This window comes from Mustela putorius, unplaced genomic scaffold, assembly GCF_011764305.1.
Source record: "Mustela putorius furo isolate JIRA1106 unplaced genomic scaffold, ASM1176430v1.1 tig00003834_pilon_pilon_pilon, whole genome shotgun sequence".
NCBI classification, from domain to species: domain Eukaryota; kingdom Metazoa; phylum Chordata; class Mammalia; order Carnivora; family Mustelidae; genus Mustela; species Mustela putorius.
Window position 1 is genome coordinate 107587024 of NW_025421987.1, and position 22386 is coordinate 107609409.

A 22386-nucleotide genomic window follows, 5' to 3' on the forward strand; every position below is an offset into this window, starting at 1 on the left:
TAAATAAAATCTTAAAAAAAAAAAAAAAAAGAAAGGAAAACAGGGAAGGATCTAGATTTCAATAGCATAGACATAAAACATACCATTTCATGTGCCTGTAGAACACTTATAAACATTGCCTATAATGAAACTGGCCACAAAGAAAACCTCAGTAAATTCCCTAAAATAGGAAGAGTGCAGACCATACTCTCTAATCATGAGTAAAGACTAGAAATGAATAGTATAAATAGAAAATGAAAAGACCCTATAAACTGGACATTTTAGAACTATTTCATAACTCTTGGTTCCAAGGGGGATTCAAACCCATTTATAAGCCTAGAAGTCATTTATCAACACAATGGTAATAAGCAATCCCAGTGCCCAGATTGTATCCTTAAATACCATTTCCTGCTAAAAGAAACTAAAATGTAAAGAAATGATTAATTCCAGGGGTGCCTGGGGGGTTCAGCCCATTAGGCATCTGCCTTCATCTCAGGTCATGATCCCAGTGTCGTGGGATTAAGCCCCATGGCCGGTTTCCTGCTCAGTGGAGAGCCTGCTTCTCCCTCTACCCACCCCCCATATCTGTGCTCATACTTATGCTCACTTGCTCGCTCGCTACCTATCTCTCTCTCTCTCTCTGCACTCTCTCAAAGTCTTTGTGTGTGTGTGTGTGTGTGTGTGTGTGTGTAAAAATTCACATGTATATGTATAGTCTTTATATATGTACAATATGTATACATGTATGTACATATTATACGTATATATACATACACACACATATACATTTATTTATTTATTTATTTTCCAGATCTGGGGCAAAAAGGTGCCAGTGAGTCTGGAACATTTTGTCAGACCAGATAGCAAGGACTACTAAGAAAGTTGCATCAAAGGACCTCTGCAGGCCAAAGACAGGACAATTTAAGTACCACTAGACAGAATAATGGCAGTGTATCCAAGCACATCAAATAATGTTTAAATCATAATATTATAATAACACCAGACAAAGTTAATTGGTCATATTTGAAAGATGCTGGGAAACCAGCCTGTTATTTTGAAAGCTGTTAGAGAAAGGATCAAGTATTTATCCTGCCTTTCCTATGTAATCTGTATAAGAGTACCATAATAATGGATAAGACAGCGTTTCCCTTTAAGAGGTGTTCCAACACCCTGGGGATAAAAATATATGTTTATTAAAAAAATTTTTTAAATTTTAAAAATATAGGTGTTCTAACAAATAAATGAAGAAGGGTGGGGTTATAATTCCTAATGAATGAAAACATCTAGGCCCTGAAAATCAATAATCATGTAATAAAGAGGAAAACAGACATCATGTGCCTCCTGATGAACACACGGCCACCTTAAAGTGGCCTTACAAAAATGATAAAACCTCTATCTGATGAAGCCTCTGGATTCAACTACTGATTTATAGGAAGTAGGAGAATAGCATGTAAACTATAGCACAGAAATGCAATTAGCAAAATTCAGGCTCTGAGATAACTTTATGTTATAAATAATACAGTGACTTCAACAAATATCTATTAAGGGGATAGGGAAAGAGGATGGATCCTATAACTAAAAAGACAAAACTGTAGTGTTTAAGAATGCACTATGTGATAAAACTAAAGAAAGGTAAGGAAGTTATTGCCATAAATATCCAAATAGATTATAATCACCAAGTTTTGTATTTCTTTTCTCGCTATGTTCTGTATTTGAATTAAGCTAAACAATGAAAACCTTTTTTTAAAAAAACTGAAGTTGCAGAAGATCTAGAAAGTAACAATAGCAAAAGTATGACACCAGGTTCCATGGGGTAAACTAAAGCAGTGCTTGGAGAAAAACTCCATAAAGTGGCTATGTAGCAAATTAATATACAGAAATCATTGACCTTCATACCAGCCAGTTAGGAAAGTTGATGAAAACTAAGTTTACAATGAGAGATAAAATACCTACCAGAAGGTTTAACATGAAACTTGCAAGAGCTACAGAAGCTTATAAGATGCTATTAGGGAAACAGTAGAAAAGATATCCATGTTCTCGGAAAGAAGATTATAAAGAAGTTTCTGTTGTCTCCTATATTACTATATAAATTTAACATCCCAGTTAAAATGCTGCCCAAATTTTTTAGGGATAGCATTAAGCAAACCAAATTCTTGAATTCATAAGTAAAGTTTAGCAAGCAAGAAAGTCATAAAAATTCTAGAATAGTTATTTAGTTATTAGTTAATAGTTATTTAAATATATTTTGTAATTAAATAGATTTTGTATTTAAATATATTTTGTAAAACCTCACTAAATAGTAGTGTGGATTTTATAAGTTGCAGAAAGTTTAGTGAGTGAACAGAAAGTCTAGAAATAGACCCAAATACAAACAGGTTATTTTTGGGGTGCCCTGGTGATAGTTAAACATCTGCCTTCAGCTCAGGTCATGATCTTAGGGTCCTGGAATTGGGCCCCACATCAGGCTACCTGCTCAGTGGGGAGTTGGACTCTCCCTCTCCTCCTCTCCCTCCTCCTGCATGTGCTCTCTCTCAAATAAATAAAATCTTTATTAAACAAAAAAGTGATATTCCAAGTCATTGAAGAAGAGAGATGGCTTATTCAGTAAATAGGATTCAATAAAGTTAGAGCCACATCTCATACCATAATAAGTACCAAATGGATCAGTGAGTTAAATGTGAAAAATGAAACCATGAAATTGCTAGGAAAAATGTGGGAGATTTAAAGCATCTTAAAAGTGGAGACTAGAGCATAAAACCTAGCAGTTGTTAAAAAAAAATTCTGTTTAAATGTTAAGTGGTGGACTTCTCTTTCTGCCCCTATGTTCTCTGTGTTTAATATCTGTCATCTTGAGCAAGTCACTTAATTCTATCTTCTTTTTCTTTTTCTTTGCATTTTTTTAAGTTAACATATAATGTATTATTAGCTCCGGGGGTACAGGTCTGTGAATCATCAGGCTTACACAGTTCACAGCACTCACCAAAGCACATACCCTCCCCAATGTCCATGACCCAGCCACCCTCTCACTTAATTGTATCTTTTCCCAGGTTGTATCTTTACAATATTTTGTAAAAGGAATGCCTGGATGGCTCAGTGGGTTAAGTATCTGCCTTAGGCTCGCATCTTAATTCCATGGTCCTGGGATCGAGTCCCAGGTCATAATCCCACGGTCCTGGGATCAAGTCCCACATTGGACTCCCTGCTCAGTGGGGATCCTGCTTCTCCCTCTGCCTGCTCTGCCTGCCACCCGCCCTTTGTTCTCACACACATTCTCATTCTCATTCTCTCTCTCTCTCTCTCTCTGGCAAATAAAATCTTTCCCAAAAACCCCTAATATTTTGTAACATACTAGTACTTCCCAAATATTCATAAGAGATTGTGTCTGAAAATGCTTTGCAAAGACATAGTGGACTGGAAAGATACAGTGTGTTATTCATACCCTTTCTGTGCTCCCTAGCTATTCCATGCCTCCTTTTGGGAAGAAAGACCCAATATGGGTAGGTGATGACTAATTAAGGAGGTAATTTTCCTGATTAGTTCTTGAAAGTCTAGTTTAATTTTCTTAATGTTTTTATAAAAACTTTTACTGTAGCAATACATTTTTACCTTAGAGTAGTCATGTAAGAGGGTTTGAAAATATATGAGCTTTTTATCAGCGAGTATTATACATAGAAGTCTAACAACAGTTGTATTAGAAACTTCTTCTTAGCTTGCTCAGTTGTGTTTATGACCATTTGTTTTTATTTAAATATAATTTTCAGCGTTCAAGAATTCTTTGTTCGCAAATCCAATGCAAAGAAAGGCATGTTTGCCAGTACACATCTTGTATTGAAAGAACCAGGTGGTTCTAAGTATGAAGCTGCCAAGAAGTGGAATTTACCAGCAGTCACCATATCTTGGCTGTTGGAGACTGCTAGAATGGGAAAGAGAGCAGATGAAAGCCATTTTCTGATTGAAAAGTCTGCTAAAGAAGGTTAATACTTTTATCTTGTCCTTTTATATGTATTTTTATAATTTGATGGTCTCTGGAATATGAATATGTTGAATCTTGTTTTTAGAAGTTCACTGATTTCTAGTTTTCACATTGAGTGTTGTGCACTGCTGTTGAGCATTCCTTATTTGGTGGCAAAATAAATGTGTTCATAGCACAGATTTAATTTTTATCTGCTCTCTACTACAGGCAGTGTCTGAAAGCTGGAAGATACAAAACAATCTGGAAGCATTCTGGGGTCTCAGTGTTTGAAGTCCAAATTTGTGGGCTAGAATCCCATTTATTGTTTCTTCTGTGGCTCACATTGACACACCATGTCATTCATGTGCTCTCTCTTCCTCTCATCTTTGGACTTCTGCATCTTTTCTCTGGCCCACCTCATGGTTGCCTCTTTGTCCATATCTTTCAGCCCTCCAGGCTTGGATGTTATTTTCCGTTGGGAAGCCTTCCTTGACTCCCAAGTATGGCCTTTGTCTTGCCAAGTCTCCCTCCATTATTCCCTTTAAACCTTTGATCTCAGTGTTCTAATATCTAGTTTGCTTTCATGTCTCCCTACTCAGTTACAAGCTCTGAAAGGGCAAAGAATATGTGTGTCTTGTGCATAATATATTTCCATTGTCTAGCATTGGACCTGGCATGGCATAGCCATCTAATAAGTGTTTTTGTTAAATATTGAAAAAAGACTGGTGGGAGGACACAGTAGAAGATGATGGCATCCCTGGGCAAACTTCAATAGCTTGGGAACAGCTCTCAGAGCCATTATTGCTTACCCAAACAGACTGGAAATTTTAGAACTGAGGCAAAGTGATACTTAAGTCATATTAAAATTTCACTAAGAACTTTATAAAATCTTCACTGTAGTTGTTAACTCAGAGTATATGTAATTGTTTTTGGTTTTTTCCCTTAATTCTGTCATTCACCAAGATAACACTTATATAATATTTGGCAAATCATGAAGTTTATTAAAAAATACTTCAAGTTAACAATAAAATGAAACAGGAAATCTAATTTCATTAATTGTTTCAGTTGATGTTCTGTGTTTAACTCAACATATATTTTAATGTATTATTTGGTTTGTTTCTTGGAAAGTAGATATATAATTTTGTGATTTAAAATGTACTTGAGAATTTACATGAAAACTGAGACATAAAAATAGCACTTTGTGTATTCATCTTCAGAGATAAAAGATGACTAGTGGCTCACATTTGTTTCTTCTCGTTTTAAATCTCTAGAACAAAGTGTGGAAACTGAAACAACAAACAGGGTGAATCTAAACCCAGGTACTCCAGAGCATCCTGTTGCACACCTGGAAACTCATAGGAAAACAGCCGTCACGCCTTTAGATATGAACCGCTTTCAGAGTAAAGCTTTCCATGCTGTGATCTCACAACATACCAGACAGGTTTCGGCCTCCCCACCAGTGGGACAACCACTTCAGAAAGAGCCCTCCTTACATCTGGATACACCATCAAAATTTCTGTCCAAGGACAAACTCTTCAAGCCTTCCTTTGATGTGAAGGTAGGGATTACAGAATATGGTCCTTGAATTAACAATTAATAATTCATAGTATATGAAGTAAATAGTTATAATATAACTTATAATAAGTTAATTGAAACTCCAAATTCTGCATCACCTCTAGTTTGTGGTAGTAAGTTCTCCAGAGATACTGGCAGATCATATTATCGAGTCCCTCCATATACTTGGGGTTGAGATAAAAGCGGGAGGTAAAATGGTGTGAAGTCGGGACTGGGTTCAAGTCCTACATCTGTCATGAGCAGTATGACTCTAGGCAGATTATTTAACATATCCAAGCATAGACTTTTTCTTTTGTATAAAGAGGATATCACTTGCTCTGAAAACTCACAGATTTATCTGAAGGATCAAATGCAATGGTGTGATGAAATAATTTTATTAACTATGATATAAACCCATTGCTACTTATGTTTTGATTCTAGCAGTATACTCAGTGCTTGCTCTCCAAAAATGTGTCTCTTATCACCTTATCTTGCAGTCACTTCCCTTGAAAAGATAGGTTAAGTCTGCGTCTTTGTTTGATCTCCTGAGCACTGGAGGATGGCTCCCTTTCTGAGAAATTCATTCCCAGATCAAGACATTATTTGGCGGGTGCCTGGGTGGCTCAGTGGGTTAAGCCGCTGCCTTCGGCTCAGGTCATGATCTCAGGGTCCTGGGATCGAGTCCCGCATCGGGCTCTCTGCTCAGCAGGGAGCCTGCTTCCCTCTCTCACTCTCTCTCTCTCTGCCTGCCTTTCCATCTACTTGTGATTTCTCTCTGTCAAATAAATAAATAAAATCTTTTTAAAAAAAAAAAAAAGACATTATTTGGCAATAAACGGTTTCCTCTTATTCCCCCAAAATGATTTTCTTTACTATTCCTTTAGTAGCTGTTGGCCTTTCGAATGGCTATTGAAATCATTGTTTATGATTCTTTTTATCCATGAATCTTTGCACTGTTATTATACTAGTCATCTATTGGAGTTTTGCTGGTGGGGTATTAAGAAGCAAGGTTCTGGGACACCTGGGTGGCTCACTCATTTAAGTGTCTGACTCTTGATCTCTGCTCAGGTCTTGATCTCAGGGTCTGGAGTTCAAGCCCAATATTAGGCTCCATGCTGGGCATGGAGCCTATTTAAAAAAAAAAAAAAAAAAAAGCAACATTCTAATAATTTTTACTGGTGTGTTAAGAAGTAGGTTTATAGAATTTATAGATTGTTCATCTTCAGAAAATAAATATAAATTGATACTTTGGATAGTTTCACTAAGCAGAACCTGTGCTTGAAAAAGTAACTTTTTGTGCTATGATTAACACTGCTCATTATGCCTTAAGAAATAGAGAAAAATCACTGGTTTGAGACCTGAGATCTAGAATCAGCCTTCTGCTTTGCTTCTTGCTGTCTTTGAAAGAGGTCAACCTCTTTGGGCTCCATCATCTTTATCTATAAAATCATAGGGTATATCTAGATGATTGATCTCTAAGGTCTCTTAGCTCACAAACTATTTTTTTTTTAAGATTTTATTTATTTATTTGACAGAGGCAGAGAGGCAGGCAGAGGGGGGGTGCGGAGCAGGCTCCCTGCTGAGCAGAGAGCCCGATGCGGGGCTCTATCCCAGGACGCTGGGATCTTGACCTGAGCCAAAGGCAGAGGCTTTAACCCACTGAGCCACCCAGGCACCCCCACAAACTTTTTGAATAGTAGATGAAATGACACTAGTAGGGAAGAAAATAAGAATATTCCCTGTCATTGACACTGTTCTTCTTTAGATACCTTGCAGAAAGCTGATGGTTCTAAATAGTCTCAGTGAAGACACAAAACATATTTAAAAGTTTTATTATTTAGAGTCATAGTTCACTTAGGAGTGTTTTTTTTTTTCTTTCTTTCTTTTGGGGTGGTGGTTTGGGGGACTTTTATCTTTTTGGTAATACATAAAATGGTACTTCTTCTTACAATCAGTGCTTCTTCAAATTGATGTAATATGGTATATTGAACTTTGTACTCTGAAAACAGAAGGGGCCATAAAATAATCACAAAATTGAATACATTAGGCCTCATATTTAAAAAATCTCCTATTTAATTTTTAATTGGCATCAGAGAAGTACAGCAGATGTGCTGCTAAATGATATGTTAAAGTTAAGTTAAAGTTAAAATATGTTAAAGTTAACAGCTGGAAGGCTACTGTACATGTTCAGAAGATCATTGCCAGGTACCTTAGAGCCTTCCTTATGCCTCTCCTTCATCACTGTTTCCTCCTTCCTCCTGAAGGTAACACTCCTGACTTCTAACACTAACTTTGTTATCCTTGGTTTTTTTACTTTTAAATATTATATATTATGAATATAATATATATTCTTTTTTTGTTCAGCCTTTGTTTGAAAGCTGTGTCCCTGTTCCTTTAACTTTAGTTCATTGATTCCATTGCTGCAGAATATTCCATTAAATGAGTATACCATAATTGAGTGCTGTGAAGTGTATAAACCTGGTGATTCACAGACCTGTACCCCTGGGGATAAAAATATATGTTTACAAAAAATAAAAAATTAAAAAAAAATGAGTATACCATAATTTACATTTAGATGGCTACTAGATTTTTGCTCTTACAAATCATGTAGACATTCTTGTGCATGTCTCTTAGAATATGTGTGCATGCATTTCTTTTTGGTATATACCTAAAAGTGAACTTGCTGGGAGAGCAACTTTAGTAGAGACTGACAAATTGTCAAAGTGGTTGTACCAGTTAATAGTCCTACTAGTAATGTGTTGAGCACCCAGTGTTCCCCATCCTTCTCAATAAAGAATTATAAGGTTTGAGGTTATTATTGTTAATATTGTTTTTACTTTTCACTTGGAAATAATTTCTTTAAAATGTTGCAAAATAAAAATACTAGGAGGAATACTCACATACCCTTTGTTCAGAAATAGAGTTTTCATTACTTTCCAGATGGAAACACTTTTTATTATTTTATTACATTGTGATCAGAGTGTTGTTTATAATATTTCTACGTCATAGAACTTACTGATGTTTGTGCCCTGATATATGTCAATTTTTGAGAACATTGCTTGATTTTGTGAGAACATTTTATGAGCAGATATATTCTCCAACATGGATAGTCTTTGCTGTACACAGGCATACACACAAGATCGAACTTCTTGATAATGTTGTTTAGATCTTTTATATCCTTTCCTGTTTTTTGGTCATTTAACTCACTCATACTATGTGTTGTTTTTAAGTTTCAATAATATGGTGTGTTTCTCTTTCTTGGATCTTGTGTGGTTTTGTTTTTAGATAGATGATTGGTGTATGTTAACTAGTACATAGATATTACAACTATTAATGTAACTTGAAATGTGTTCTTTTTCTCATGTAATACTTTCTGGCTTGAGGTCTACTTTGGTATCAGGATTTCAATCCGTACCATTTTATGATTTTCATTTGCATTATAATCCTGTGTAATCCTTCATTTTAGCCTTTGGAGATTGCTGCATTTTAAAGGTAGAATTGAGCATAGAATTGAGATTGGCTTTATGAGCCATTTAAAAAAATCTTTTCCTTTTGGGGTGCCTGAGTGGCTCAGTGGGTTAAAAGTTAAAACCTCTGCCTTCGGCTCAGGTCATGATTCCAGGAACCTGGGATCGAGCCCCACATCGGGCTCTCTGCTCAGCAGGGAGCCTTCCTCACCCCCCTCTGCCTGCCTCTCTGCCTACTTGTCATCTCTTGTCTGTCAAATAAATAAATAAAATCTTAAAAAAGAAAAATCTTTTCCTTTCAACCAGGTGACTTAATCTATTCACATTTAATATGATTTCTATTTGGTCTCAATTCTGTCATATATTATAATTAGTTTACGTTATGTATGTATGTTACATGTTTCTTCAGGTATCATGTCCTCTGTTTTTGTTTTTGTTTTTGTTTTACTTTTATTTAGGAAAGGGTTTATTAGTTTTATTCTTAAGGTGCCCTTAAACCCCTATCTTAACCTTATGTCAGTTGTAAATTATATGATTTGACCCCTACTACTGTTGCAGTCAGTAATCTTATTCTGGTTCCCCATTTTCTCTCTTCCACTGTTTTTTTTTTTTCCTTCAATTTTTTATAAACATATATTTTTATCCCCGGGGGTACAGGTCTGTGAATCATCAGGTTTACACACTTCACAGCACTCACCAAAGCACATACCCTCCCCAATGTCCATAATCCCACCCCCTTCTCCCAACCCCCCTCCCCCCAGCAACCCTCAGTTTGTTTTGTGAGATTAAGAGTCACTTACTGTTTTTAATTACATTTATCAACTTTGTCAGAAGATAAAATGTTTATTTTTTTTTTAACCCATGAACCTCACCCTTGTTTAGCCTTAACTCTACAATCAAATATGTGAAATGCTTACTGTCATTAAGGACAAATGCACTACAGGAGGAAGTGCATCCTCTAGAATATTTGAGAAGGACATATGTACAATATTTCCTGAGTTCTGCACATTCAAAACCTTTACCAGGGCCTTGTTTATTCAACAGATTGGATGTATTGTTCTTGGTTTGCATTTTTTTTTTCTTGAGTTTCCTGAAAATGCGACTCTACTGCTTCCTTTCTTTGTATATGTTTTTGAAATTTCTGATGCCAGTCTATGTTGTTTTTGTAAGTTATTTTATCTTTTTTGCCAGAAAGCCATGTGGCGTTTTCTTTTATCTTTAAAATCTAATGATTTTACAAGGGTATGTGTAGATAATGATTGATCTCCATCAGATTTCCTTAGTACATGGCAGGTGTTTAAATGTTTGGAATTTGAATCCTCTAAATTTTTGATCTGAGAGAGTAGATGAATGGAGCTCTGGTCAGCTGAGTTGAATGGAACAGGTTGGGATCAGGGCCTCAGACCGAGAGTTTGTATTTTCGACACATAAAGTTGGAGATCCCTGTTAGACGTCCAAGTACTGTTGTCAGATAGGCAATTACATGCATAGCTTGAAGTTTGGATAATGATCTGGGCTAGAGAAAGAAATTTGGGGATTTGAGTTTGTAGGTAGTTATTCAAGCATTGTATGAAGTTGCAGTAACTGAAGCAGTATGTCATCACATGAGTACTCATATTGATAAACAGGATTACACCCCATAGATTGGAAAATGTATTATATGATAAAGGTAGCATTCAAATCAGGAAGCTGAGTAACCATCTGAGAAAACAGTTGGGATGAAAACTCACCCCTTACACCAGAATAAATTCCAGAGGATTAGATATTTAAATATAAGAAATGAAGGCATAAAGATTATAGGAACAGGCCATGAAAGAGTAAGTTTTTTTTTTTTCAGTAATGCCAGCGTTAGGAGGACCTTTTTAACTATAACATATACCTCAAAAGAAATGAGTCATATGAATCTGACAGCATTAAAAAATTCTCCACATTCAACTGCAGATTTTATAAATGTACAATAAAAGTATTTAAAAATTCTCCATGGCAAAGTGGTGATGCAACATGGGGGCTTAAGTGGGTAGAAGAAGAATCAATGAAACAAGATGGAATTGGGAGGGAGACAAACCATAAGTGACTCTTAATCTCACAAAACAAACTGAGGGTTGCTGGGGGGAGGGAGTTTGGGAGAAGGGGGTGGGATTATGGACATTGGGGAGGGTATGTGCTTTGGTGAGTGCTGTGAAGTGTGTAAACCTGGTGATTCACAGACCTGTACCCCTGGGGATAAAAATATATGTTTATAACAAATTAAAAATTAAAAAAATAAAAATAAAAAAATAACTAGGTAAAAAAAAAAAATTCTCCATGGCAAAAATTGACAGCAAATTGAAAAGAAATGTGCATATATCTCAATGTATATGTATGCATATAAACTCTTAGAAATATATTCAGACAAGTGAATAAAAAAAGAAAAAGCAGGGCCCCTGACTCTCAGTGTCAGCTCAGGTCACTATCTCAGGAACATGGCATCGAGCCCTGTGTCTGGGTCAAGCTCTGCTTGAGATTCTCTCTCTCCCTCTACCCCTCCCCCAACAGTCTCCCTCCCTCTAAATAAATAAATTTTTTTTTTAAGACAAAGTAATGGGGAAAATGGGCAAAGTTAGGAAGAGATAGCTGTCACAAAAAAATTAAATGGAAATATTATACATTCATAAAGATGTTTAATCTTATTTAGTATTAAAAGGTGGAAAATTTAGAGCATACAGTTAAATTTTTTTAACCTATCAGATGGGCCAAAAAGAAAAATCTGATTACCCACTGGTGCTGTCAAACATGTTAGGAAACATTCTAATGCTTTGTTCATGATGTGAACAATGTCAGCATTGTTACATAAATTTTGCTTAAATGTTTCCTTTTGCAAAATGATGTGTGTATAAGGTTGTTCGTTGCATCATCATACTGGCAAAAGATTCTTAATCTAAATATTCATCAGTTGAATAGTGGTAAATCCAATCAGCTGTGTGCATGGAATACTATACAGATGGAAAAGAGAATGAGCAGCGCAGCCTGAATAACAGTGGCCCCTTCTCATGAGGGAACTGTAGGTGACATGGAAACAGGAATATATTTTGTCCTTTTGAGGATTTTTCACAATTCTCAACTCCGTCAATTTATTAACCTTACAGGTCAGATCTTGCTTATATCCATCCTTGCTTGTTTCCTTCCATGTTTATTGTTCATTCATTTTGCTTAATTTTATCTGCACCTCCCGCTCTGAGATTCAGCCCAAATGTGATGAGCACAGCTGAAAATGTGAGCATGTTGTGAGTCTCTTTGGACTCATTTGCTGAACAGTATGAAATTTTTTTTTTAATTATGTTCAGATGCAGTTAATACTTCATTCTTTTTGTTTGAAAGAAAACTGGAGGAGGCTAAAGCTATAATCCAGTTAATTTTGAGGTTTATCTCTTCTCTCTTTACCTCTCCCTTCCTCTTTCCTTATACTATTTACCTTCCTTTTTCCTTCTGTCCCATCTTCTTCCCTCCTGTCCTTTTCTCCTCTTCCTCCTACATTTCTTTTTCCCCTAACATACATATAGGATGCACTTGCAGCCTTGGAAACTCCAGGAGGTCCTAGCCAGCAGAAAAGGAAACTGAGTACGCCACTTTCAGAAGTCATTGTCAGAAACTTGAAACTTGCTTTGGCAAATAGCTCTCGAAATGCTGTTGCTTTGTCTGCCAGCCCTCAGCTGAAGGATGCCCAATCGAAGAAGGTAGAATTAGATCTCTTATTAAAAGAAAATTATAGATAAAATATTTCAAACAATAATAGTTGACCTTATGTCTTGTCTTTTCCATGGGCAGGAAGAAGCCCCCAAACCACTTCACAAGGTAGTGGTATGTGTGAGTAAGAAACTCAGTAAGAAACAGGGTGAACTGAATGGGATTGCAGCCTCTCTAGGAGCAGATTACAGGTAGGTGACACATCTTTCTGTTTTGGTACTGATATTGTCTAAACATATAGGAAAACCTAAACCTATTGTGTGCATTCACAAAGGAACATTTACTTTGCCTTTTAACATGCCATATTGTCTGCAGTATCTCCAGTTGATTTGTCATTTACTTCAGCCTTGGAAAATACCCTTTCCAGTTATCAATTCACATTGATACATGTATTATTTAGGGTTTGTGCAACCCATATGTGAGAACCTATTTTGTACCACTCACTATTCTAGAAACTTGGGTTCCATGAATTATGAGTACAATCTAGAAGAATTCTTGCCTAATGTATTTAATAAAAGATTCATAGGTATATTGACTTATATGAGGTGTGAGATTAAGCATATTTGTACCTTAGTGTGTTTCAGAGTAGAGCTCTTCTGTGAGCAGTACTGCAGCCATCCAGGCATTCAGTGGTCTTTTTGTAGACTGGTTTAATTTCTATTTATTTTCACTACTTTTGGAGACAGAGATTATCATATCTGCCCTCCACCTGACAGCCAAGCTAGAGACAGACCTCCAGCAGAGATGGCATGTGTGCCAGGGATTGAGAGAGCCTTACCCGTGCCAGCCAATCCTGAGTCCCTCGTATTCCACTGTCTGCGGTGCTACCTTTCTTGATCGCTTCTATTCAGCCATTTATAGATAACATAATGATTGGTTCTACAAGTCATAGTTTGAGAAACACATTTGGCTCTATCTTCCCTTTTAGTTAAGTGTTATTTTGGTTAGCTTACTATTTGATAGATCAGGAGAATAAAAATAAAATGTATCTGAGAGAGTTAAAAGCATTTTAATGTGTTTAGTATATCTGTTGTAGAAAAGAAAAAGTTTTTTACCTTTTAGAACTAATAATTATATTACCTGCTTTGTGTATTATTATATAATATCTACTATATGATTATATATTATCATATTACCTTTTACTAGTTGCTGAGCTCTTAGTATGAGCCAAGCTTTATCTATCTCATTTCATTCTCAAGAGTCTTGTGAGGGTATGTGTATTTGTCAAAATTGAACGCTTTATTGTATATTCACTTGGCATCTGTACTTGATATAAGACATAAAAGGAACCTGTAGAACTTGACTTTTATTAAGACTTAAGATGATAGTCCTCGGGGCACCTGGGTGGCTCAGTGGGTTAAAGCCTCTGCCTTTGGCTCAGGGTCATGATCCTAGGGTCCTGGGATCGAGCCCCACATTGGGCTCTCTGCTCAGGGGGGAGCCTGCTTCCTCCTCTCTCTCTGCCTGCCTCTCTGCCTACATGTGATCTCTCTCTGTCAAATAAATAAATAAAAATCTTAAATTTAAAAAAAAATTCTAGTCCTCTCAGTGTGAAAATAGAATCTGTTACTGAAATTGGTAAGTAATTCAGATTTAACTGATTAAATCCATTCCTTGGGACACCTGGGTAGTGCAGTCAGTTCAGCCAAAACTCTTGGTTTTGGCTCAGATTGTGATTTCAGGGTCATGAGATTGAGCCCTACACCAGGCTTTGCACTCAGCAAGGAATCTATTTAAGACTTTGTCTCCCTCTCCCTCTGTCCCTCCACCCCTACCCCCAACTTGTGCACATGCTTACTCACTCTCTAAATAAATTAAATCTTTAAAAAAAATCTATGCCTGAAAGGGATTTCTCAGACTTGGTGTTAGATGAGAGAGAAGAACACTTTAATACGTAGAGGTTACAATATGTAACCTCTGTTTATATATGTTTATAGAGTAATGTGTTCTCAAATGAAAACTGTCCTACTTTTTCCCATCCATAAACTAGAACCTGAACATCCTGAAGAGATTACCTGACACACCTCCTGCTTCCCACTGTTAAACACCTAGGCCAGAGCTCCTCAGTATGTCATAGCATTACCTCTCCTAAAAGGATTTCACAAATATGACTTTTTTTTTTTTTTTAAGTAAAGCACCACACCCAATGTGGAGCCCAATGCCGGCTTGAATTCATGACCCTGAGATCAAGACCTGAGCTGAGATCAAGAGTTGGACACATAACCAACTAAGCCACCCAGGCCCCCCATAACTTAACCACTTTCATAATTTTAATAAATGAAAGTTATCAGAAGGCACAGAATCATAAAATATATGTTTAGTATGTAAATGCCTGTGGCTGATGACACTGGAAGAAAACAGAGTATTCATATGCTTACATACATATGTAAAATCACTTAAAATACTAGAGCCCCAAGATCAAACAGATACAGAGACTCAAGATACCATGAGCAGCATTTCCTTTGGTAACAGGACTTTACCAAGATTTGTTCACAATTGGGCAAAGTTACAAATTAAGCAAAGTATAGTCTTCCATCAGTTGCTCAGTAGTTGGATGTCCTATATATTAGTGTATATTTAAACTGGAAAAAAAAAAACCAACAAAAAACCTACTTGTGTTTTTAAGTAAAATAGGCCTCAGGCTTATCTAATTGTAAACAAACTTTTTTTTTTTAAGATTTTATTTATTTATTTGACAGAGAGAGATCACAAGTAGGCAGAGAGAGAGAGAGAGGAGGAAGCAGGCAGGCTCCCTGCTGAGCAAAGAGCCCGATGCGGGACTCTATCCCAGGACCCTGAGATCATGACCTGAGCCGAAGGCAGTGGCTTAACCCACTGAGCCACCCAGGCGCCCAACAAACTTTTTTTTAACCTCTGAATTTGTGTCAGGACATTAGAAAATCATGCATGATATGGGATAATTGTATTTATAACTGTTCCTCAGAATTTCTAGCATCCCTTGAACTTATTAAATGCTATTAGCGCCCCTCATCATATAAACACATTATTGTAACAACAAAATCACTCCCACATATTTACAAAATAGCTTGTAAAGTAACAATTTTGCTGAAAGCACTGATCTAGACCAGAGGGTCAGCCATCTGCTTTTGTGAGGTTTTTTTTTGAATACAGCCATGCCTATTAGTTTACATATTATCTATGACTGCTTTAATACAAGGCAAGAGTTGAGTAGTTATAACTTTTTACAATTGCAACTATAACAGCTTTTTGCCCTGCAAAGTCTAAAATACTATCATTTGGTCTTGTGAGAAAAAATTTGCTAATTCCTGATCTAAACCATCTATGCCCATTGACAGTCTGTCGTTAAAGGATCTCCGAGGACTGAAATTCATAGTTTCCATATCATCACAGTGAGGCATGAAGCAAGATGAATCGGGCAGATACGTTCCTCTATTTTTTTAATTTATAATTTGTTTAAGTTTGTATTATTTTCCCTAACATCAGAAGTGGAAACAACTATTAGACTAACAACTAAATCAGGCAAGATGTTCTTTACCCCTGTTTTTAAGGAAGCACAGACAATAGAGTAGGAACTAGAGATGTTTATAATTTAGAAGGAAATATGCCTTCTTAATTTGTTTAACTTGGCTATTTAAAAAGTTCAGAGATATTTCTTATTTAGTAAATGGAAAGTGTGTTAAGTGTCCATGATGAGAAACCTCTATTTTGGCGATTATATTCAGAAATATAATTTTTACTTTTTTACTTTCTCTTTGGTTTTTACTTGATTTTAAGAAGTATAATATGTATTTTACAATTCTTAGATTATTTTCCTAGGTCAGGAAACCATTACATGGGAAGAATCAGGAGATTGTAGGATAATGTAATCCTTTTTTTTTTTTTTTTAAGATTTTATTTATTTATTTGACAGAGATGACAAGCAGGCAGAGAGGCAGGCAGAGAGAGAGAGGGAAGCAGGCTTCCCGCCGAGCAGAGAACCTGATGGAGGGCTCGATCCCAGAACCCTGGGATCATGACCTGAGCCGAAGGCAGAAGCTTTAACCCACTGAGCCACTCAGACGCCCTGATAATGTAATTCTTAAGAGTATGGGTTTTGAAGTCAAAACTGGCTCTGTCACTTACTGAATATTCTTAAACATGTTACTTAACCTTCAGTGTCCTTATCTGTAAAGTGAATATAATAATATTAATGTGTTGGGATTGTTGAGAGGAATGGCTGACATATTATAGAAAGAGCATAGTTTATGGGCACCTGGGTGGCTCAGGTTGATCGATTGCCTTCGGTTCCAGTCATGATCCCAGAGTCCCAGGATTAAATCCCACATCGGGCTCCTGGCTCCGTGGGGAGTCTGCTTCTCCCTCTGACCTTTTCTCCTCTCATGCTCTCTCACTTTCTCTCTCTCTCTCTCTCAAATTAATAATTTTTTTTAAAAAGAACATAGTTTATTGTGGTGCATATAGCAGATGTAGAATGACTAGTAATTGCCAATACCTGGAAGAGAGATTGGATGCTTAGCCTATTTTATTGATTTGAAAATACCTTTATTGTTACTCTAAGGTGATACTCATTGTAAAAAAAAAAAAAAAAAAGGAAAGAAAGAAAATTTAAACAATTCAAAAAAGTATAAAGAAACAAGTAATATTTTGAAAGACTGCCCTCCAGATATTTCTCTGAACTTACATACTTAGAGATATGTATGTAACATTTGACAAAAATAAATAAATAAAATAAATGGAGCCTGTCATTTAATGTCCATGTTTACTCTAGATCATGAAAGTTTGGTGAAGGTGAATATATTCCATTCACAGAGAGTAATGATCATCTTAAACTCAGATATTTCTCTTAGTTATTTGTTTTTAAAAATTTGGTTGTTTCAGATGGAGTTTTGATGAAACAGTGACTCATTTCATTTATCAAGGCCGACCAAATGACACTAACCGAGAGTATAAATCTGTAAAAGAAAGAGGAGTACACATTGTTTCAGAGCACTGGCTTTTAGAAGTAAGCAAGATTTTTTTTCCTTCCCTCTCTATTAAATGAGAATGTATACAAACATTGTTTTGAAGACACAAACCAGTTTCCATGTATGTAAACAAGTTTGATAACCTTAGTTAATAGTGCACACTTCATTTCTTTGGCATTAAAAACTTAAGATCAGTCCCTAAATACTTAACAACTTCTTAATGGGTACTCTTTCTGATTTCTCTGATTTCTCTTTCTGATTTCTGAAATTATGTGAAAGATAACATTACCGTAATTTAAGGAGAATTAATTTAGCATGCCAATGCAGTTTAGAACTATTTCTTTGCTTTCTGAATATTTCTAGAAGTATGAATGATTCCTTGGCAAAAGCAAGGAATGAATTAGATCTTATTCTTAAGTGTACATGACATTAAAATTAGAGCAATTTTGTCATTTGTATGATGGTATATTTCAGTATCACCTACTTTTCAAAACTTTAATTCTGCAAACTTTTGCCACCTTAGGATGTAATATATTGGTTGTCCTTATTCTACTTCATGTAATTTATTCACTAAGATGTTTTTCAGTCCTGTTTAAAGCATGCCGTTGTATTGCAGTGTGCGCAAGAGTATAAACACCTTCCTGAATCTCTTTATCCACATACTTACAATCCCAAAATGAGCTTGGATATCAGTACAGTGCAAGATGGCAGACTCTCTAATAGTCGACTACTCTCAGTGGATTCAGCAACAAAGGATGATGAGGTAGATAATATGGATGACACATTTACCCCCTCCTTAAGCTGAATGTCTAATCATATGGTGCTTTGAAATTTTATGCAGTGACTTGGTTTAAGACATGTAACTTTTCTCCTTAAATAGCCAGATCATTTGCCTGTAGAAGAAAACAATATAGACAGTGTGGCCACCAGTAACAAAGAATTAGCAACATCAAATGGCGATGGAAGGAGTGACTCTAAAGGAGGTAAAATATTTTAAATTACAAAAAAAATTTGTTTACAAATATATTATCTTTCATACAGAATGCTTCCGTTGCATAGAAAAACAGTTGTTTTCTGTGTCTCTATAAAGCATGCGTTTGAGGATTGAATTAAAGTTCCATGCCAATCATTAAGTAATAATATACAAAGCTTTAGTGATTTGTAAGTGTCAAACTTGTGAAATCTGTGGAACTAAGTATTTTATGGAGGTAGTGTGATAGCCCTATTTTGCTAAAGGTAGGTGGGATTGGTGGTTTTGTGAAGATTTCTTCTTCAGTTCAGTTCTTTTAACTTCCAAAAAGCTTTGGTGTATTATACATATGACATGGTTTAAAGGTATAGAAGGATGCATGAAGAGTTTCTCCCACCCTTCCAATGTTTTTAGTTTCTTAAGTTTTTGAGTTATTAGAGTTGTTTTATGCATACATAATCATAAGTACATATGTTCTCCCCTTCTGCACTTTAAAAGATTATATATATATAAAGGGTAGACATACTATATATGCTGTTTTACCCTTTGATCCTTATCTTTTTTGCTTAATAGTTTAACTTGCGGAGTGTTTGATTTTGGTACATGAGCTTCTTTGGTCTTTTTCTTTTTTCTTTCCTCTTTTCTTTTCTTTTCTCTTTTTCAACTGTCTAGTATTTGTTGGGTTGACTGAGAAGAAGAAGAAGCTATAAAGCAACCAAAACTGATTATTTGAAGTTTTTAGGATTGCAGTCCAGGTGATATAGTCCACTGAAACTCCTCTAATTGCAAGCGGGGAGTACAGGCTTATATAGGCAAAAACCAGATGGCTATATAACTTGTTTTGAAAGAAATATGATTGGTGCTGTCAAAATTTGTTTGTTTGTTTTTACGATTTTATTTATTTGAGAGAGTGAGCAAGAGAGAGAGAGAGAGCACAAGCCTGGTGGGGACAGAGGGAGAGAGAGGAGCAGGCTCCCCACTGAGCAGGGAGCCTGGTGTGGGATTCGATCCCAGCATCCTAGGATCATGACCTCAGCGGAAGGCAGACATTTAACTGACTGAGCCACCCAGTTGCCCCTGGTGGTATCAGAGTTTGAACTAATACAAGATTATCATTTGGCTAACAGGTATTAACATCTCTCCTTCAGTTCAAAATAGAAGGATATGTTCTAGGAGGTGTTGGAGTTTGCAGTTGACAAGTCGCAGTTGACAGAAGTTAGCAATTCATGGTGTTCTGAGAATTGAAACAGGAGACTGTGTGCTGGCCCTACTTCCTTAGCGTCCTTTGACTCTGTTTTTTTTGTTTTTTTGTTTTTTGTTTTTTGTTTTTTTTTAAGATTTTATTTATTTATTTGACAGAGAGAAATCACAAGTAGATGGAGAGGCAGGCAGAGAGAGAGAGAGAGAGGGAAGCAGGCTCCCCGCTGAGCAGAGAGCCCGATGCAGGACTCGATCCCAGGACCCTGAGATCATGACCTGAGCCGAAGGCAGCGGCTTAACCCACTGAGCCACCCAGGCGCCCCTTTGACTCTGTTTTAAGTAACTCTCTTAGCAGTGCTTCATTTTGAATCTTCTTTCACAACTGTGTGAATGGCCATTTAGCCTGTCCCTTTTGTGGGCAGCTAGTTTATTTCTGATTTCTTGCTATTACAAAGAGTGCTCCAATGAATAACTTTGTATCTAGATGTCCTATTTTTAATGGATTAATATTTTCTATTTTCCTTACTCATCTTATCCTACTAGAGCTTTCCTTATGACTTATCTATTTGGTTAGTCCCACTCAGTTCATTCCAAAAATATTTAATTTAGTGCCTCTTTCTATATTTAATCTACAAGGAAACCAAAGGTAAATACTGTGATCTGCTTTCAAGGACCACAGGGGGAAAATCACATATGTTAATTCCTGGAGTGCACCTCAGAGTGTGGTACATAACACAGGAGAGGGTGACAAGCAGGCAGAGAGCTCTACAAAAGGGATAATCACCAGGTCTTAGCAGTGTGTCTTAGTAGAACTTCTTGATTTTTTTCATACGCAGTTATCCTGGTAAGGACTGCCTTTGTGTTCTGCAGTATTTGCAGTATTCCTTGTCTTAGTGCATTACTATAATGTGTAGTAAGTCAATAAATGTCAGTAAATTTGTGTTCAGCCAGATCTAGACAAAACAGTTAATGTGTATGAGATGCGATAAAAAAGAAACTTAAAACAAGAGAAAAAACTTAATTGTTTATGTGTTTTCAAGCTCTGACACAGACCTTGGAGATGAGAGAGAACTTTCAAAAGCAGCTGCAGGAGATAATGTCTGCTACATCAATAGTGAAACCCCAAGGGCAGAGGGCTTCTCTTTCAAGAAGTGGTTGTAACAGTGCTTCTTCAACCCCTGATAGCACTCGATCTGCCCGCAGTGGGCGAAGTAGAGTCCTGGAAGCACTGAGGTATGTACCTGTCACTGATGGTGGAAAGGAGTGACTCTGACTTGTGAGAAAGGTAGTTCATTATTTAGGTTCCTACTGCCTCAGTTCCATGAGTTAAGCCTAATTTTGCACCTTTCACCGGGGGTGGGGGTGGGGGAGGGATTGCGATCTGTAAAGCCAAAGATTAGACTATCAGGATCAGGAAAAGTGTTATACACTGGGCTTTGTTTAGCGCAAACTAAATATATTATGTATTGGTTGTGTGGCCTTTTACTGGCTCACTTTTCCTTCTTCCTTGGCTTTTTCTCCTTCCCTCCCTTGTTCCAAGCAGTTCTAGAATTCTTAACTTTGGGATAGGAAGCAGACAAGGGTTTGTTCCATACAAAGCAACTGCTTTCACGTTGTGGTATGATTAATATTTTTAATACCCCCCCCCCCGAGAAATGATTTTAAGATCCAGTTTGCCTCGTTTGCAATGGATTCAATCAGTAATTCTCTCTGTTCTGTCATGTTAGTGTTAAATAATATTAGTTCTAAATTAAAGTTATTTCTTACTAGAACTACAGATATTTTGTATACATGTGGCTTTTTATTTACTATACTTCAGATCATGTGTTGTCATTACAGAGACCCTAAATCTTGTGCCAAGTCAGAGTAGATAATTAAACTCAGAATAAAAGGCTATCTTCCTTGTTTTTGAGGCAAATGAACTGTGGGGGTGCCATCAGCTTTGGTAAATTAAATTTGCTAAGATTCCACTTACATATATATACATAGAAGGAAAATAGTTGGAATTATATTTACTCTAGTGAAGTTGCTAAAAATAATGACATAAAACACACTTTACTCTAGTTCAGTATATGGCTGCTCTATCTTAGACTCTAGGAAGTTTGGTTACCAAGAGCCAAAGGGACCTTCTTTTAAGGCAGATTTTATAGTACTAATTATAGTTTTTATTATTTCAAGTGATAAAAATATAACATCTCATAAGCAAAGTAACCAGTTTTCTGAACATTACTATGTTTCCTTTCCCTAAGTCTATAATTAGAAGAAATTCCATTTTTAAATACAGCAATCTTTTTTTTTTTTTTTTTTTTTAAAGATTTTATTTATTTATTTGTAAGAGAGAGAGAGTGAGAGCGAGCACAGGCAGACAGAGTGGAAGGCAGAGTCAGAGGGAGAAGCAGGCTCCCTGCGGAGCAAGGAGCCCGATGTGGGACTCGATCCCAGGACGCTGGGATCATGACCTGAGCCGAAGGCAGCTGCTTAACCAACTGAGCCACCCAGGCGTCCCTTAAATACAGCAATCATTTTAGAATTTTAAAACAATTTCTTGACAATAAACTTTCCCCTTTGAAGTTTTAAATAAGTGGAAATTTAGTC

The 22386-nt window shown here is 36.5% G+C and overlaps 1 protein-coding gene across 5 annotated transcripts in view; it reads left to right on the forward strand.

Annotated features, from left to right (window-relative positions):
* TOPBP1 (DNA topoisomerase II binding protein 1) overlaps positions 1–22386 on the forward strand; it is a 62967-nt gene that overhangs the window by 24373 nt on the left and 16208 nt on the right. For 4 of the 5 annotated variants that reach the window (XM_045088896.1, XM_045088900.1, XM_045088897.1 and 1 more), the window contains 8 exons: positions 3741–3952; positions 5203–5489; positions 12492–12665; positions 12757–12866; positions 17536–17659; positions 18238–18384; positions 18502–18604; positions 20832–21024. In XM_045088896.1, coding sequence (XP_044944831.1) covers positions 3741–3952; positions 5203–5489; positions 12492–12665; positions 12757–12866; positions 17536–17659; positions 18238–18384; positions 18502–18604; positions 20832–21024 — 1350 coding nt within the window. The remainder of the gene's footprint in view (positions 1–3740; positions 3953–5202; positions 5490–12491; positions 12666–12756; positions 12867–17535; positions 17660–18237; positions 18385–18501; positions 18605–20831; positions 21025–22386) is intronic. The other variant, XM_045088898.1, reaches the window with a different exon arrangement.